The sequence below is a fragment of the Coffea arabica genome, chromosome 5c (genome assembly GCF_036785885.1).
Source record: "Coffea arabica cultivar ET-39 chromosome 5c, Coffea Arabica ET-39 HiFi, whole genome shotgun sequence".
Taxonomy (NCBI): domain Eukaryota; kingdom Viridiplantae; phylum Streptophyta; class Magnoliopsida; order Gentianales; family Rubiaceae; genus Coffea; species Coffea arabica.
The window spans coordinates 14,322,296-14,341,561 of NC_092319.1; the positions used below are offsets into that span (position 1 = coordinate 14,322,296).

At 35.0% G+C, this 19,266-nt stretch overlaps 1 protein-coding gene and 2 long non-coding RNA genes across 4 annotated transcripts; 1 reads left to right on the top strand and 2 right to left on the bottom strand.

The window, feature by feature from the left end:
• Positions 1-5,857: 5,857 nt before the first annotated feature.
• On the bottom strand, positions 5,858-8,556 carry LOC140007450 (uncharacterized). Its single transcript, XR_011814762.1, has 2 exons — positions 8,206-8,556; positions 5,858-6,869 (listed from the first exon to the last, which is right to left on the bottom strand). It is a non-coding gene; the product is annotated as an uncharacterized lncRNA (long non-coding RNA).
• A 1,221-nt stretch (positions 8,557-9,777) lies between these two features.
• On the bottom strand, positions 9,778-12,470 carry LOC140007452 (uncharacterized). Its single transcript, XR_011814763.1, has 2 exons — positions 12,126-12,470; positions 9,778-10,789 (listed from the first exon to the last, which is right to left on the bottom strand). It is a non-coding gene; the product is annotated as an uncharacterized lncRNA (long non-coding RNA).
• A 2,991-nt stretch (positions 12,471-15,461) lies between these two features.
• Positions 15,462-18,042, top strand: LOC113688217 (acetylserotonin O-methyltransferase-like). Of its 2 annotated transcripts, none has more exons than XM_072050595.1 (2): positions 15,462-16,462; positions 17,599-17,889. In XM_072050595.1, the coding sequence occupies exons 1-2, from the start codon at positions 15,645-15,647 to the stop codon at positions 17,642-17,644; spliced, it is 864 nt and encodes a 287-aa protein (XP_071906696.1). In that variant the 5' UTR covers positions 15,462-15,644; the 3' UTR covers positions 17,645-17,889. The 2 variants fall into 2 exon arrangements, with proteins under 2 accessions (XP_071906696.1, XP_071906695.1); XM_072050594.1 differs by having other exon boundaries at positions 15,470-16,448; positions 17,599-18,042.
• The last annotated feature ends 1,224 nt before the right edge of the window (positions 18,043-19,266 follow it).

Below are 19,266 nucleotides of genomic sequence, written 5' to 3' on the forward strand. Positions count from 1 at the left end.
TTTGGCTGCTACCTTCATGACATCTGATGAATTATGCATCCTTGCATGCTAAATGACAGGAAATATCCAGCTCAAGACCATTAAAGGTCCAGTAATTTGATATTGCTGTTAGTGTTGGAGAAACGTGATTATCGTGTTAATCAGCCTTTGTTTGATCGTTGTAATAAACATGAAATTAGCAATTTAATGGTGGAAGATGCAGTGTCAAATCATTGGCCCGTTTTTGGTGGTTGCCGGGCCAAATCAGTATGAAATGACACTTATCGGAATCTGTATTAGTCTATTCAACAACCATACTATTTTAAAAGGATTAATTTAACTTTGCAGCCTTTTATATTAGAATTTTCACTTTAGTTCCTCAGCTTTAAAATGTGGCACTTTAATCCGCAAAATATAAAATTTGTCCCATTTAAACAAAATTAATGGGCAAATTTAGATAAATTTTATATTTAAATAGAACAAATTTTATACTTTAAGAACTAAAGTGAGGCAGATTTTAAGTTTTAGTGGTTGAAGTGAAATAAATTTTATGCCCTGTGCATTAGAGTGTATGAAATTATTATTTAAAAAACTAAAATGTCCCATTTTAAAGTTTAAATACCACAATAAAAATTGAGGCATATCACGAGGGTACAAAGTTGAATTAACTCATTCTCAAATTTTTATATTCTTACTGTTCAATTATTAAATAATATGTAATTTGCGACATAGAACACGGATGGGAAAAAATTAGCAATTAGACTTATTAAGCATTATAAGTAAATATTTAAAACTAATGATGAGTACAACAGGTGGTATAAATTGATAATTTAGTTTGCAAAAATGAATTTAAAGGAATTCACAAAAAGTTAAAATAAATGGGTTATCAATGGGTATTTGGGTTATTCAACTCATTTTTTGACCTACATATTTATACCCATCTAATTAAATGGATATAAATAGATTGACTCACCTATATCCATTACCAATTTCAATCCACCCAAACTATCCCTAACCACCCATTTTGGCACCTCTAATACTAATTAACCTAGTTCACTTCTAGTCCTACACTTGACGACAAAGTCTTCGGTGGTATTAATATTGGTTTATTATTTTTGGCTGCTACCTTCATGACATCTGATGAATTATGCATCCTTGCATGCTAAATGACAGGAAATATCCAGCTCAAGACCATTAAAGGTCCAGTAATTTGATATTGCTGTTAGTGTTGGAGAAACGTGATTATCGTGTTAATCAGCCTTTGTTTGATCGTTGTAATAAACATGAAATTAGCAATTTAATGGTGGAAGATGCAGTGTCAAATCATTGGCCCGTTTTTGGTGGTTGCCGGGCCAAATCAGTATGAAATGACACTTATCGGAATCTGTATTAGTCTATTCAACAACCATACTATTTTAAAAGGATTAATTTAACTTTGCAGCCTTTTATATTAGAATTTTCACTTTAGTTCCTCAGCTTTAAAATGTGGCACTTTAATCCGCAAAATATAAAATTTGTCCCATTTAAACAAAATTAATGGGCAAATTTAGATAAATTTTATATTTAAATAGAACAAATTTTATACTTTAAGAACTAAAGTGAGGCAGATTTTAAGTTTTAGTGGTTGAAGTGAAATAAATTTTATGCCCTGTGCATTAGAGTGTATGAAATTATTATTTAAAAAACTAAAATGTCCCATTTTAAAGTTTAAATACCACAATAAAAATTGAGGCATATCACGAGGGTACAAAGTTGAATTAACTCATTCTCAAATTTTTATATTCTTACTGCTCAATTATTAAATAATATGTAATTTGCGACATAGAACACGGATGGGAAAAAATTAGCAATTAGACTTATTAAGCATTATAAGTAAATATTTAAAACTAATGATGAGTACAACAGGTGGTATAAATTGATAATTTAGTTTGCAAAAATGAATTTAAAGGAATTCACAAAAAGTTAAAATAAATGGGTTATCAATGGGTATTTGGGTTATTCAACTCATTTTTTGACCTACATATTTATACCCATCTAATTAAATGGATATAAATAGATTGACTCACCTATATCCATTACCAATTTCAATCCACCCAAACTATCCCTAACCACCCATTTTGGCACCTCTAATACTAATTAACCTAGTTCACTTCTAGTCCTACACTTGACGACAAAGTCTTCGGTGGTATTAATATTGGTTTATTATTTTTGGCTGCTACCTTCATGACATCTGATGAATTATGCATCCTTGCATGCTAAATGACAGGAAATATCCAGCTCAAGACCATTAAAGGTCCAGTAATTTGATATTGCTGTTAGTGTTGGAGAAACGTGATTATCGTGTTAATCAGCCTTTGTTTGATCGTTGTAATAAACATGAAATTAGCAATTTAATGGTGGAAGATGCAGTGTCAAATCATTGGCCCGTTTTTGGTGGTTGCCGGGCCAAATCAGTATGAAATGACACTTATCGGAATCTGTATTAGTCTATTCAACAACCATACTATTTTAAAAGGATTAATTTAACTTTGCAGCCTTTTATATTAGAATTTTCACTTTAGTTCCTCAGCTTTAAAATGTGGCACTTTAATCCGCAAAATATAAAATTTGTCCCATTTAAACAAAATTAATGGGCAAATTTAGATAAATTTTATATTTAAATAGAACAAATTTTATACTTTAAGAACTAAAGTGAGGCAGATTTTAAGTTTTAGTGGTTGAAGTGAAATAAATTTTATGCCCTGTGCATTAGAGTGTATGAAATTATTATTTAAAAAACTAAAATGTCCCATTTTAAAGTTTAAATACCACAATAAAAATTGAGGCATATCACGAGGGTACAAAGTTGAATTAACTCATTCTCAAATTTTTATATTCTTACTGTTCAATTATTAAATAATATGTAATTTGCGACATAGAACACGGATGGGAAAAAATTAGCAATTAGACTTATTAAGCATTATAAGTAAATATTTAAAACTAATGATGAGTACAACAGGTGGTATAAATTGATAATTTAGTTTGCAAAAATGAATTTAAAGGAATTCACAAAAAGTTAAAATAAATGGGTTATCAATGGGTATTTGGGTTATTCAACTCATTTTTTGACCTACATATTTATACCCATCTAATTAAATGGATATAAATAGATTGACTCACCTATATCCATTACCAATTTCAATCCACCCAAACTATCCCTAACCACCCATTTTGGCACCTCTAATACTAATTAACCTAGTTCACTTCTAGTTCTACACTTGACGACAAAGTCTTCGGTGGTATTAATATTGGTTTATTATTTTTGGCGGCTACCTTCATGACATCTGATGAATTATGCATCCTTGCATGCTAAATGACAGGAAATATCCAGCTCAAGACCATTAAAGGTCCAGTAATTTGATATTGCTGTTAGTGTTGGAGAAACGTGATTATCGTGTTAATCAGCCTTTGTTTGATCGTTGTAATAAACATGAAATTAGCAATTTAATGGTGGAAGATGCAGTGTCAAATCATTGGCCCGTTTTTGGTGGTTGCCGGGCCAAATTAGTATGAAATGACACTTATCGGAATCTGTATTAGTCTATTCAACAACCATACTATTTTAAAAGGATTAATTTAACTTTGCAGCCTTTTATATTAGAATTTTCACTTTAGTTCCTCAGCTTTAAAATGTGGCACTTTAATCCGCAAAATATAAAATTTGTCCCATTTAAACAAAATTAATGGGCAAATTTAGATAAATTTTATATTTAAATAGAACAAATTTTATACTTTAAGAACTAAAGTGAGGCAGATTTTAAGTTTTAGTGGTTGAAGTGAAATAAATTTTATGCCCTGTGCATTAGAGTGTATGAAATTATTATTTAAAAAACTAAAATGTCCCATTTTAAAGTTTAAATACCACAATAAAAATTGAGGCATATCACGAGGGTACAAAGTTGAATTAACTCATTCTCAAATTTTTATATTCTTACTGCTCAATTATTAAATAATATGTAATTTGCGACATAGAACACGGATGGGAAAAAATTAGCAATTAGACTTATTAAGCATTATAAGTAAATATTTAAAACTAATGATGAGTACAACAGGTGGTATAAATTGATAATTTAGTTTGCAAAAATGAATTTAAAGGAATTCACAAAAAGTTAAAATAAATGGGTTATCAATGGGTATTTGGGTTATTCAACTCATTTTTTGACCTACATATTTATACCCATCTAATTAAATGGATATAAATAGATTGACTCACCTATATCCATTACCAATTTCAATCCACCCAAACTATCCCTAACCACCCATTTTGGCACCTCTAATACTAATTAACCTAGTTCACTTCTAGTCCTACACTTGACGACAAAGTCTTCGGTGGTATTAATATTGGTTTATTATTTTTGGCTGCTACCTTCATGACATCTGATGAATTATGCATCCTTGCATGCTAAATGACAGGAAATATCCAGCTCAAGACCATTAAAGGTCCAGTAATTTGATATTGCTGTTAGTGTTGGAGAAACGTGATTATCGTGTTAATCAGCCTTTGTTTGATCGTTGTAATAAACATGAAATTAGCAATTTAATGGTGGAAGATGCAGTGTCAAATCATTGGCCCGTTTTTGGTGGTTGCCGGGCCAAATCAGTATGAAATGACACTTATCGGAATCTGTATTAGTCTATTCAACAACCATACTATTTTAAAAGGATTAATTTAACTTTGCAGCCTTTTATATTAGAATTTTCACTTTAGTTCCTCAGCTTTAAAATGTGGCACTTTAATCCGCAAAATATAAAATTTGTCCCATTTAAACAAAATTAATGGGCAAATTTAGATAAATTTTATATTTAAATAGAACAAATTTTATACTTTAAGAACTAAAGTGAGGCAGATTTTAAGTTTTAGTGGTTGAAGTGAAATAAATTTTATGCCCTGTGCATTAGAGTGTATGAAATTATTATTTAAAAAACTAAAATGTCCCATTTTAAAGTTTAAATACCACAATAAAAATTGAGGCATATCACGAGGGTACAAAGTTGAATTAACTCATTCTCAAATTTTTATATTCTTACTGTTCAATTATTAAATAATATGTAATTTGCGACATAGAACACGGATGGGAAAAAATTAGCAATTAGACTTATTAAGCATTATAAGTAAATATTTAAAACTAATGATGAGTACAACAGGTGGTATAAATTGATAATTTAGTTTGCAAAAATGAATTTAAAGGAATTCACAAAAAGTTAAAATAAATGGGTTATCAATGGGTATTTGGGTTATTCAACTCATTTTTTGACCTACATATTTATACCCATCTAATTAAATGGATATAAATAGATTGACTCACCTATATCCATTACCAATTTCAATCCACCCAAACTATCCCTAACCACCCATTTTGGCACCTCTAATACTAATTAACCTAGTTCACTTCTAGTCCTACACTTGACGACAAAGTCTTCGGTGGTATTAATATTGGTTTATTATTTTTGGCTGCTACCTTCATGACATCTGATGAATTATGCATCCTTGCATGCTAAATGACAGGAAATATCCAGCTCAAGACCATTAAAGGTCCAGTAATTTGATATTGCTGTTAGTGTTGGAGAAACGTGATTATCGTGTTAATCAGCCTTTGTTTGATCGTTGTAATAAACATGAAATTAGCAATTTAATGGTGGAAGATGCAGTGTCAAATCATTGGCCCGTTTTTGGTGGTTGCCGGGCCAAATCAGTATGAAATGACACTTATCGGAATCTGTGACGGCCCCACCTCCCCCTAGGGCGTACCAAAGGGTTCAGCGGGTCGCCTGCCCAGCTCTCGCCAGGACTCACTCACTATGGAACTCGAATCATGTATATACATCCATAGACAATAGATGCTCAAGTAAAAGATAAGAAACTTCTACACACCAGAAGTCTTCAAAGTTTTTACCATTCAAGTACAACCATCGAATATACAAGGGTTCTCATTCCTCATACAACCAGCCCGTGCCAAGCACTAGGGCGAGAACCATTACAAGGCCAAAGAACTAGATCAACTAGACTATACAGAACTCTCGTCCTTGCTCGCCTTCCCCTGCTAAGGAAAACAATTGACGTGGTATGAGCTAAAAAGCCCAGTGAGGTTCTATATACATAAACAAGTAATTAAACAAGGAACATTAGTCATGTAATAACAATTAATCCAGAAAACTTTATGTATAGTTCATGAGTGGTTGGGACTTATTACAGGTATAGAGCATATCACAGGTATAACACATGATTTCATGTTGGCATTTTAGCATGGAACAATTATCATGATACACGGTAACCATATACTGAAGGATACGGTGTTCCGGTGGAACTTTGTCGGTCCTCTGCACCTTATAACTTCCGGATCCCCACGGTTGACTGGCCATCACCTTATCCCTCCAGTGGTAATACTCGAGTATACCGACGGTTGTCCAGGGTTCCAACCTACCCGACCGAGCCCAGTCCTGGCTCGAGTAGGTCGGTAACCGAGGCGGGGCCCAAGTTCAGCTTAGAGCTTACAACATGCACAACTAACCAAGTAAATCGGTAAACGGTAAATGGTAAAATTCATCAATTGAATAGGTCGAATGAGGTAAAGTACACACTCGCCTAACAATGATGGACAACTTCATATAGCATGTGATTCATGATAATTAAGTAATCAAGTGGACACTTAGCACGTAAGCAATACAAATTGATTTCATGGGAGCATGTAATTCACGGATATCACGTAATCACATAAATTGGAAATCGAGTAAACAGATAGTCAAGTAATCAGGTAGTCACAGAAAACACGGGTATATAGAACACTCACCTATTTACGCACAACAACGTGCAAAATATCCTTCCGGATATTATCTTTAGTCACTGAGAAAACCTAAAATTAAATGAAAAGAATATTACCACTCATTTATCACAAACAATTAGGTGCAATCAAAGAAACTCGACGAATGATGAGTAGAACGTATAAAAAGAGACTTTAAAGTGGAACGAGGACATTTGGACCCATGGACAAAATACTCAAGAAAATCCTAAACCACTCCTCTTTATTTGGTAAGAGTAAGTAAACATTTGGAGTTTCCAATTGAAGAAGGATCATGTTTTTAAGATGGAAAAACGGTCATAGTATTATACAAGTTCAAATAGAACTTAGCTTTCGGGCGAAAATTTGGGCAGCATGCCCTTTGTGTTTACCTAATTTCCAGCCATTTATGGCTTCATGATTTTTCTCAGCCAATCCCAAAGTCATGTACAGCACAAACTCATCATAATAGCCATTTCATAGGCTCAAGACAATATAAGAACAAAATCAAAGGAATAACAAGTGCGGAAATGCAATTTGACAAAAGACAGCTTTGACGGGTTCATGCATAACGGTCACAACCGGAGTTACACTTATCGGATTGGGATGAAACTTAAGCCGTTTCGAAGCTAAGACACAGGACTACAATGTTGAAGAAGGCCACTCAGTCCAGTTTGCCCTGTATCTAGGTCAAATTTATCAAAATGATCCCAGATTTTCTAGTTCGAGGTTTACTGTGGTAGTCTTGATTCATCCACTCTAATCTCCGCACACATAACTCCAAATCCAATAATTCCAAAGCCATATGAAAGCTAAGACAAATGTATACAATTCTCATGAAGATGACTTAGTCAGATTTACAGTGCAATCTAGTCAAATGCCCACTTTACAGATCCAAAATCCAACTAGTTGGTCAATTAACCGCACTGCATTCAAATGACCATATCCCAGTCTACCGAGGTCCGTTTAAGACGTTCTTGGCGGCGTTGAAAATCTAATACAGGGTACTAAAACTTTCATGTTTTGACAATTGGCTAAATCTGAACGGATTATAGTAAACAAACACAACCAAAGAGACTAAACTGTCCACGCGGAATTCTGGAAAGTAACCTAGATCAGCGAGGGTATTTTCGTCTTTTCACAAGCTACGTTGCTCCGATTGAGCTGAAATTTTATAGGCATATATAAAATACCATTCTCTACAACTTTCATGTTTTGTGCCAAGCCAAATTCGGCCTCTAACATGGAGCAATAAAATCGGGCAGAAAAGGGGGAAAATTTTCCAGAAGTCTGGAATTTTGATTTCTAATGGAACCTTTCTTGATTTCTTGCTCCCATCATCACTATAACCACTTATCTAAGCTTAGATACAACATAGATCATCCATATAGCAAGTATAAGCAGCACATACCTCAAAAGAAACAAGGCTTGCAAGAGTACCACTTCACTTCCTCTTGAAAATTTTAGCTTCCCTAGCTTCCCAAGATCACAATTCACACTTTAATCGGTTTAGAATTTGTTTCTTGCACTTGGATGGTGCAAATCAAGAAGAAATTTTGGTTTTCTCTTGCTCTCCCTTTCCTCTCTCCTTGCTCGGCTATGCAGCAGAAAAATTGGGGAAGAATGAAGCTCACTTGGTCTTATAAGAAGACAAGAAAATTAGAACAAATTCTGTCCACAAGTTTAGCCAACACTTGGCTTGATTTCCACCACACAATTTTCTCTCTCCTTCCTTGCATTTTAGCCACAAATTTCGGCCAAGCTGTCATCATGAGAGAGGAGATATTTTACTCCATTAGTAATAAACTTGTGTGACAAGTAAGTGGCGGTCAAGTGGTCGGTTCAAACGGTAGTGCACGGTACACGTCGGTGTGACGCGTTTTCTCTTAAATCGCACGTACTAGGGTTTTTGCTTCCTATTCACTAACTTTTTATCATTGCTTCTAATCACATATTATTTCTCACTTAAAAGTCACTTTTAATCATCAAATTGATCCTCGGCCAGTACCGAAAATTCATCCGGCGGAAAAATCGAAAAACCCTAATTTTGCTCAAGTCATGAAACCGAAGCGGAAAACCCTATTTTCTAGGTTCATCTGCACTTATAGTTGAACAATTAGATAGTAGAGCTTTAATAAATAATAATTTTCAAATAAAAGGCATTTTTGAGGAAAAAAAATGTAGAAAATTTGCGGGTCCTCACACCCTCTCCCCCTTAAAAGAATTTCGACCTCGAAATTCCACTCGCACTAATCAGATCAAAAATAGTTCTCAAAAGTTGATCACGTATTAAGAATCATTTCAATCTCACCACAAGGATCTTTTGGGTTACAATATTTTCCAGACTCAGCTAAGATGACCCCGTCCGGTCTCTCATGTCACTTCCTAGTCACTAGATGTCCGTAGATTTCTTATATTCATTTTGGTCGGACAAAGCCTGTTCATATTCCAAAATACAAGTCTCAAGTACCTAGTAGCAGGCATCGCCTCAACTCTGGAGTACTCGGGCACGAGAATCCGAAATAAGATAATTCACATCTCGAGCTGCAGTCCCAAGAGTAAACTATCTACAATCGAAATTCCTACCTGACGTACCTATCTATGGTCCTCAGATACCATGAGAAAGATTTAAGGCCGATAACATTTATGATCCATAACTTATGCTCGAACGAACACTTAATCCTTCATACTTATTCACCACTTAGTCCAGGCTCACTCCGCGCAAAGACCACGCGAAGCAGCTATAGGTTTTATCCCTCAATTGCTTACCTTTCAAATCAAATCAAATCCCACAGTCCGGCATCCCAAACTTTAAGCCTAGGATACACTACAGAAATCTGAAACCTAAGCTCTGATACCACCTGTGACGGCCCCACCTCCCCCTAGGGCGTACCAAAGGGTTCAGCGGGTCGCCTGCCCAGCTCTCGCCAGGACTCACTCACTATGGAACTCGAATCATGTATATACATCCATAGACAATAGATGCTCAAGTAAAAGATAAGAAACTTCTACACACCAGAAGTCTTCAAAGTTTTTACCATTCAAGTACAACCATCGAATATACAAGGGTTCTCATTCCTCATACAACCAGCCCGTGCCAAGCACTAGGGCGAGAACCATTACAAGGCCAAAGAACTAGATCAACTAGACTATACAGAACTCTCGTCCTTGCTCGCCTTCCCCTGCTAAGGAAAACAATTGACGTGGTATGAGCTAAAAAGCCCAGTGAGGTTCTATATACATAAACAAGTAATTAAACAAGGAACATTAGTCATGTAATAACAATTAATCCAGAAAACTTTATGTATAGTTCATGAGTGGTTGGGACTTATTACAGGTATAGAGCATATCACAGGTATAACACATGATTTCATGTTGGCATTTTAGCATGGAACAATTATCATGATACACGGTAACCATATACTGAAGGATACGGTGTTCCGGTGGAACTTTGTCGGTCCTCTGCACCTTATAACTTCCGGATCCCCACGGTTGACTGGCCATCACCTTATCCCTCCAGTGGTAATACTCGAGTATACCGACGGTTGTCCAGGGTTCCAACCTACCCGACCGAGCCCAGTCCTGGCTCGAGTAGGTCGGTAACCGAGGCGGGGCCCAAGTTCAGCTTAGAGCTTACAACATGCACAACTAACCAAGTAAATCGGTAAACGGTAAATGGTAAAATTCATCAATTGAATAGGTCGAATGAGGTAAAGTACACACTCGCCTAACAATGATGGACAACTTCATATAGCATGTGATTCATGATAATTAAGTAATCAAGTGGACACTTAGCACGTAAGCAATACAAATTGATTTCATGGGAGCATGTAATTCACGGATATCACGTAATCACATAAATTGGAAATCGAGTAAACAGATAGTCAAGTAATCAGGTAGTCACAGAAAACACGGGTATATAGAACACTCACCTATTTACGCACAACAACGTGCAAAATATCCTTCCGGATATTATCTTTAGTCACTGAGAAAACCTAAAATTAAATGAAAAGAATATTACCACTCATTTATCACAAACAATTAGGTGCAATCAAAGAAACTCGACGAATGATGAGTAGAACGTATAAAAAGAGACTTTAAAGTGGAACGAGGACATTTGGACCCATGGACAAAATACTCAAGAAAATCCTAAACCACTCCTCTTTATTTGGTAAGAGTAAGTAAACATTTGGAGTTTCCAATTGAAGAAGGATCATGTTTTTAAGATGGAAAAACGGTCATAGTATTATACAAGTTCAAATAGAACTTAGCTTTCGGGCGAAAATTTGGGCAGCATGCCCTTTGTGTTTACCTAATTTCCAGCCATTTATGGCTTCATGATTTTTCTCAGCCAATCCCAAAGTCATGTACAGCACAAACTCATCATAATAGCCATTTCATAGGCTCAAGACAATATAAGAACAAAATCAAAGGAATAACAAGTGCGGAAATGCAATTTGACAAAAGACAGCTTTGACGGGTTCATGCATAACGGTCACAACCGGAGTTACACTTATCGGATTGGGATGAAACTTAAGCCGTTTCGAAGCTAAGACACAGGACTACAATGTTGAAGAAGGCCACTCAGTCCAGTTTGCCCTGTATCTAGGTCAAATTTATCAAAATGATCCCAGATTTTCTAGTTCGAGGTTTACTGTGGTAGTCTTGATTCATCCACTCTAATCTCCGCACACATAACTCCAAATCCAATAATTCCAAAGCCATATGAAAGCTAAGACAAATGTATACAATTCTCATGAAGATGACTTAGTCAGATTTACAGTGCAATCTAGTCAAATGCCCACTTTACAGATCCAAAATCCAACTAGTTGGTCAATTAACCGCACTGCATTCAAATGACCATATCCCAGTCTACCGAGGTCCGTTTAAGACGTTCTTGGCGGCGTTGAAAATCTAATACAGGGTACTAAAACTTTCATGTTTTGACAATTGGCTAAATCTGAACGGATTATAGTAAACAAACACAACCAAAGAGACTAAACTGTCCACGCGGAATTCTGGAAAGTAACCTAGATCAGCGAGGGTATTTTCGTCTTTTCACAAGCTACGTTGCTCCGATTGAGCTGAAATTTTATAGGCATATATAAAATACCATTCTCTACAACTTTCATGTTTTGTGCCAAGCCAAATTCGGCCTCTAACATGGAGCAATAAAATCGGGCAGAAAAGGGGGAAAATTTTCCAGAAGTCTGGAATTTTGATTTCTAATGGAACCTTTCTTGATTTCTTGCTCCCATCATCACTATAACCACTTATCTAAGCTTAGATACAACATAGATCATCCATATAGCAAGTATAAGCAGCACATACCTCAAAAGAAACAAGGCTTGCAAGAGTACCACTTCACTTCCTCTTGAAAATTTTAGCTTCCCTAGCTTCCCAAGATCACAATTCACACTTTAATCGGTTTAGAATTTGTTTCTTGCACTTGGATGGTGCAAATCAAGAAGAAATTTTGGTTTTCTCTTGCTCTCCCTTTCCTCTCTCCTTGCTCGGCTATGCAGCAGAAAAATTGGGGAAGAATGAAGCTCACTTGGTCTTATAAGAAGACAAGAAAATTAGAACAAATTCTGTCCACAAGTTTAGCCAACACTTGGCTTGATTTCCACCACACAATTTTCTCTCTCCTTCCTTGCATTTTAGCCACAAATTTCGGCCAAGCTGTCATCATGAGAGAGGAGATATTTTACTCCATTAGTAATAAACTTGTGTGACAAGTAAGTGGCGGTCAAGTGGTCGGTTCAAACGGTAGTGCACGGTACACGTCGGTGTGACGCGTTTTCTCTTAAATCGCACGTACTAGGGTTTTTGCTTCCTATTCACTAACTTTTTATCATTGTTTCTAATCACATATTATTTCTCACTTAAAAGTCACTTTTAATCATCAAATTGATCCTCGGCCAGTACCGAAAATTCATCCGGCGGAAAAATCGAAAAACCCTAATTTTGCTCAAGTCATGAAACCGAAGCGGAAAACCCTATTTTCTATGTTCATCTGCACTTATAGTTGAACAATTAGATAGTAGAGCTTTAATAAATAATAATTTTCAAATAAAAGGCATTTTTGAGGAAAAAAAATGTAGAAAATTTGCGGGTCCTCACAGAATATGTATTAGTCTATTCAACAACCATACTATTTTAAAAGGATTAATTTAACTTTGCAGCCTTTTATATTAGAATTTTCACTTTAGTTCCTCAGCTTTAAAATGTGGCACTTTAATCCGCAAAATATAAAATTTGTCCCATTTAAACAAAATTAATGGGCAAATTTAGATAAATTTTATATTTAAATAGAACAAATTTTATACTTTAAGAACTAAAGTGAGGCAGATTTTAAGTTTTAGTGGTTGAAGTGAAATAAATTTTATGCCCTGTGCATTAGAGTGTATGAAATTATTATTTAAAAAACTAAAATGTCCCATTTTAAAGTTTAAATACCACAAAAAAAATTGAGGCATATCACGAGGGTACAAAGTTGAATTAACTCATTCTCAAATTTTTATATTCTTACTGTTCAATTATTAAATAATATGTAATTTGCGACATAGAACACGGATGGGAAAAAATTAGCAATTAGACTTATTAAGCATTATAAGTAAATATTTAAAACTAATGATGAGTACAACAGGTGGTATAAATTGATAATTTAGTTTGCAAAAATGAATTTAAAGGAATTCACAAAAAGTTAAAATAAATGGGTTATCAATGGGTATTTGGGTTATTCAACTCATTTTTTGACCTACATATTTATACCCATCTAATTAAATGGATATAAATAGATTGACTCACCTATATCCATTACCAATTTCAATCCACCCAAACTATCCCTAACCACCCATTTTGGCACCTCTAATACTAATTAACCTAGTTCACTTCTAGTCCTACACTTGACGACAAAGTCTTCGGTGGTATTAATATTGGTTTATTATTTTTGGCTGCTACCTTCATGACATCTGATGAATTATGCATCCTTGCATGCTAAATGACAGGAAATATCCAGCTCAAGACCATTAAAGGTCCAGTAATTTGATATTGCTGTTAGTGTTGGAGAAACGTGATTATCGTGTTAATCAGCCTTTGTTTGATCGTTGTAATAAACATGAAATTAGCAATTTAATGGTGGAAGATGCAGTGTCAAATCATTGGCCCGTTTTTGGTGGTTGCCGGGCCAAATCAGTATGAAATGACACTTATCGGAATCTGTATTAGTCTATTCAACAACCATACTATTTTAAAAGGATTAATTTAACTTTGCAGCCTTTTATATTAGAATTTTCACTTTAGTTCCTCAGCTTTAAAATGTGGCACTTTAATCCGCAAAATATAAAATTTGTCCCATTTAAACAAAATTAATGGGCAAATTTAGATAAATTTTATATTTAAATAGAACAAATTTTATACTTTAAGAACTAAAGTGAGGCAGATTTTAAGTTTTAGTGGTTGAAGTGAAATAAATTTTATGCCCTGTGCATTAGAGTGTATGAAATTATTATTTAAAAAACTAAAATGTCCCATTTTAAAGTTTAAATACCACAATAAAAATTGAGGCATATCACGAGGGTACAAAGTTGAATTAACTCATTCTCAAATTTTTATATTCTTACTGTTCAATTATTAAATAATATGTAATTTGCGACATAGAACACGGATGGGAAAAAATTAGCAATTAGACTTATTAAGCATTATAAGTAAATATTTAAAACTAATGATGAGTACAACAGGTGGTATAAATTGATAATTTAGTTTGCAAAAATGAATTTAAAGGAATTCACAAAAAGTTAAAATAAATGGGTTATCAATGGGTATTTGGGTTATTCAACTCATTTTTTGACCTACATATTTATACCCATCTAATTAAATGGATATAAATAGATTGACTCACCTATATCCATTACCAATTTCAATCCACCCAAACTATCCCTAACCACCCATTTTGGCACCTCTAATACTAATTAACCTAGTTCACTTCTAGTCCTACACTTGACGACAAAGTCTTCGGTGGTATTAATATTGGTTTATTATTTTTGGCTGCTACCTTCATGACATCTGATGAATTATGCATCCTTGCATGCTAAATGACAGGAAATATCCAGCTCAAGACCATTAAAGGTCCAGTAATTTGATATTGCTGTTAGTGTTGGAGAAACGTGATTATCGTGTTAATCAGCCTTTGTTTGATCGTTGTAATAAACATGAAATTAGCAATTTAATGGTGGAAGATGCAGTGTCAAATCATTGGCCCGTTTTTGGTGGTTGCCGGGCCAAATCAGTATGAAATGACACTTATCGGAATCTGTATTAGTCTATTCAACAACCATACTATTTTAAAAGGATTAATTTAACTTTGCAGCCTTTTATATTAGAATTTTCACTTTAGTTCCTCAGCTTTAAAATGTGGCACTTTAATCCGCAAAATATAAAATTTGTCCCATTTAAACAAAATTAATGGGCAAATTTAGATAAATTTTATATTTAAATAGAACAAATTTTATACTTTAAGAACTAAAGTGAGGCAGATTTTAAGTTTTAGTGGTTGAAGTGAAATAAATTTTATGCCCTGTGCATTAGAGTGTATGAAATTATTATTTAAAAAACTAAAATGTCCCATTTTAAAGTTTAAATACCACAATAAAAATTGAGGCATATCACGAGGGTACAAAGTTGAATTAACTCATTTTAAAATCCCAGTCCAACAATTTAGCAGTAGGCTGGCTACTGATTTCTTTGCTGTTATACTAGTCCTGATAATAGTATATAGAGACAGTTGATTAGTACTGAATCCTGGGAAACAAAAAAGCAAAGAAGAATTAGGAATCAAGAAGTCGAGAGATGATGGAAGAGAAAATAAAAAAAGAAGCAGAGGAAGAGGCTCAGGCTCAAGTGGATATATGGAAATACGTTTTCGGCTTTACTGAAATGGCTGTTGTGAAATGTGCAATTGAGCTTGGGATTCCGGACTTCCTGGAAGGCCAGGATGGCCAAGCCATGACACTTGATGGGCTGTCTGCCGCCCTTGGTTGCTCGCCTTCTTCCCTTTACCGAATCATGAGGTTCTTAACCAACCGCGGCATCTTTAGACAAGTTAATCAAGCACTTGGCTGCTCCTCACAAAATAGTACTAGCAATGCTATTGCTTGTAGTAGTATTACCTATGTACAGACGCCCCTCTCTCGTCTTCTGGCTAGAAATGGAGAGAAAAGCATGGCTGCTATTGTGCTACTGGAAAGCAGCCCTGTGATGCTTTCGCCGTGGCTTGGCTTGGGGCGACGTGTCTTGGCAAATAGCCCTCCACCATTTGACACATATCACGGCCAGGACTTATGGAGTTACGCGCAAAACAATCCTGCTCACAGCAAGCTGATCAACGATGCCATGGCTTGCGATGCTCGGGTTGCCGTTTCGGCCATGATCAACGGGTGTCCGCAGGTGTTCGAGGGGATTTCTTCGTTGGTGGATGTCGGCGGAGGCGACGGAACGGCTCTCCACACATTGCTCAAGGCTTGCCCTTGGATCCGCGGGATCAATTTTGATCTTCCTCATGTTGTCTCTGTTGCCCTTCGTTCTGATGGCGTGGAGCATGTTGGAGGAGACATGTTTCACAGCGTTCCAAATGCTGACGCTGCTTTTATCATGGTTAGTACTGTAAGGTAACTGTAAAAAGCTTTCAATTACATGAAAGTATTAACCAATATCTATTTAGACTGCTGACCATCACCAAAGACTTTAAAAGTGGGAGATTAAGAGTTCAAATTTTACCTTCTATCATTTGTCGCAATATGTGATTTCCTCAAACACGAGTGGAAGTAAGGTTGATTCCTCTGTAGGCTCAGTTGAACCTTATAGTACGAGTAGAAGTAGGATTGATAAGTGACGAATAACCAAAAAAAAAAAAAAGTTACCTATTGTGGATGCAGGGCCTCACAAGTTGTCCATTTTACTCCATGTCAAGGTAAATGGTCATTTCAACTTTTAATACACGCAAAATTTTTACCTAGTTACATCATATCTAAATTTTTGTTACACTATTTTTCAATTCTGTTATACTCAAGGGTAAACTTATCAGAAATGAAGCTTATATGGCCCTGTCCACGGACTGCAAAGACTATCATAGCGTCACAGGATCATGGTTTTGAAAAAGAAAGTGACATTCACATAGACTGGTCCCTCACACATTTTGGTAGCATTTTATTGAGTGAGTAGGCTGGAGTATGAGAGGCAGATGTAGGAGTACAAATATAACTAACCTTTTGAAAATCACATATCCTTGATACAAAAAAACTATGTGAATGTCAATATATAGGGGTGAAAATTTAAGGATAATTGCTATTTTCCTGCCTATAGGTATGTCATACAAATATCATGCAATGTCCAAGTGCCAGGCTAATTTGCAAATATTGATCTTATAAATTTAGTTAAATACTGAGCGACTTGAGACTTGAGAGTGCATGCATCAAGTTAACAATCTGGCAATTTGGAAAATATATTGACTTTAGTGTGTCTAATTAAGCTATCTAGATAATTGGCTACCGAGCTTACCATAATTCTACTAACTCCTTAATTTATGCCTAAAAATTGTAGCATTGTGCAGCTACCTGCGTGTGTATTGTTCAGCAAGAATCAAGTTAAAAAATTCATGCTTAATTGCAATTCTTCTTTTTCTTCTTCCTCTTTCTATTTTTTTTTAATCCAGTTACTTGATTTGCAAGTATATGCATGCTTTGTTCATTATAGCTTATTTTTGGGTATGCACCACCTTTGACTTTATTGTTTTGGATAAATATAGTGGGTGTTGCATGACTGGGGAGATGACGAGTGTATCAGCATATTGATGAACTGCAAAGAAGCTATTCCTCAAGATACGGGGAAAGTGATCATCGTAGAGGCTGTGATAGATCATGAAGGAGGAGACGACAAGCTTAAAGATGTGGGTTTGATGTTAGATATGGTGATGATGGCTCATACAACCACAGGAAAAGAAAGAACATCAGAGGAATGGGCACATATTCTGAACAAGGCTGGATTCAGCAGACACACTATGACACATATCCAAGCGGTTCAATCTGTAATTGAGGCCTATCCTTAACTTTGGATAGACTTGGATTTGATTGCATATTCTATGCCCTACTTTGATTTCTTTGTTGTCCTCTTGCTACTTGCTTGTGTGTGACATAATAAGGGACATGGGGTAGCATGTTTTTCACATATACAAGGATCATCTTTAATTTAATTCTGGACCATGGAAGACTCTGTGTGTGTGTGTGTGTATTTTTTTTTTTTTTACATATTTTTAAATTTCTTTTTTAGTTGGAGAAACATGAGATTTAAGAGATGAGAAAGGGTAAAGGGAAATCTGAACCCGTATTTAAGATTTAAGATTTCAATCTTAATTATTAGACCATTATCACCTCGCACCATAAATCATAATGTTTTCGTTACTTTTAACTTATAATCTCTCTATGATGACTGTATAAAACTTCTCATACTAGCAGAGATTTAGAATTTTTTCTTCTTCTTTTTTTTTAACAAGAGAGCTTTAGAATTCATAATCAGTGTGAGTTAATATTTGGGGCAATCAACAGGAAATTTAATATGAACTTGTCATTTATTGATTGCTTCTATCTGGACCATCAAAAGGATAAAAAAAATAACAAGAATACTTAGAATGTTTTATCCTAATTTTCAAATTTATAGAGATATATTATTTGATTATGAAATTACTAGCTTATGCCGTATAATATTAGAGATATCTTCTCCAAAAAGCAAAAAGTATATATATGTTTTTGGCAGCATATGTTGGATTTTTTTTGGGTTGTAGTCTGAGATGAAAGGCTTTGGGTTTCTTACAGTTGGCTTCCAACAGACTTTCTTACAGCCCAACAGATCTTTCTTTCAGCCCAAATAAAGCTACATGATCGGAGTCATGAAAAACAGTGTACAGATTTAATATTGGTGGCCTAACTTAAACCTGTGGGTTTATAATATATAAAGCCCGAATAGCTTGTTGTGTCAACTTGTGATGTAGTTTCACTCTCCTCCCCCCCTTTTTTTTTTATGTAATTTCTTTGGGGTTAACTATCAATTGAAGGTAAAAAAAAAAAAAAAATGACGTGCAATCGATCCCAAAAGAAAAAAAAAAGAAAAGGATTTCTAACTCTGAAAACGAATATCACGGTATGGCAAAACAGTTCCCGTACTAGGAGTTTGTGTTTTAATGAGATAGTGAATCATTTGGACCTTCTCGTTCACAACATATAAATGACGGGTAAATTAGACTAATCTTACTTACAACAGATCTTTTGTCCCATTCACTATACTACTCTTTGTCCTACTTTTTATTATATTACTATTTTTCTTCGAAAATATTATATTTTAGTTCATTTTTGTTTCTTTGAGGATCTTTTTTTTGGCCATAAATAGCATACTCTAATTAGGACTCCCTTACTCATATTAC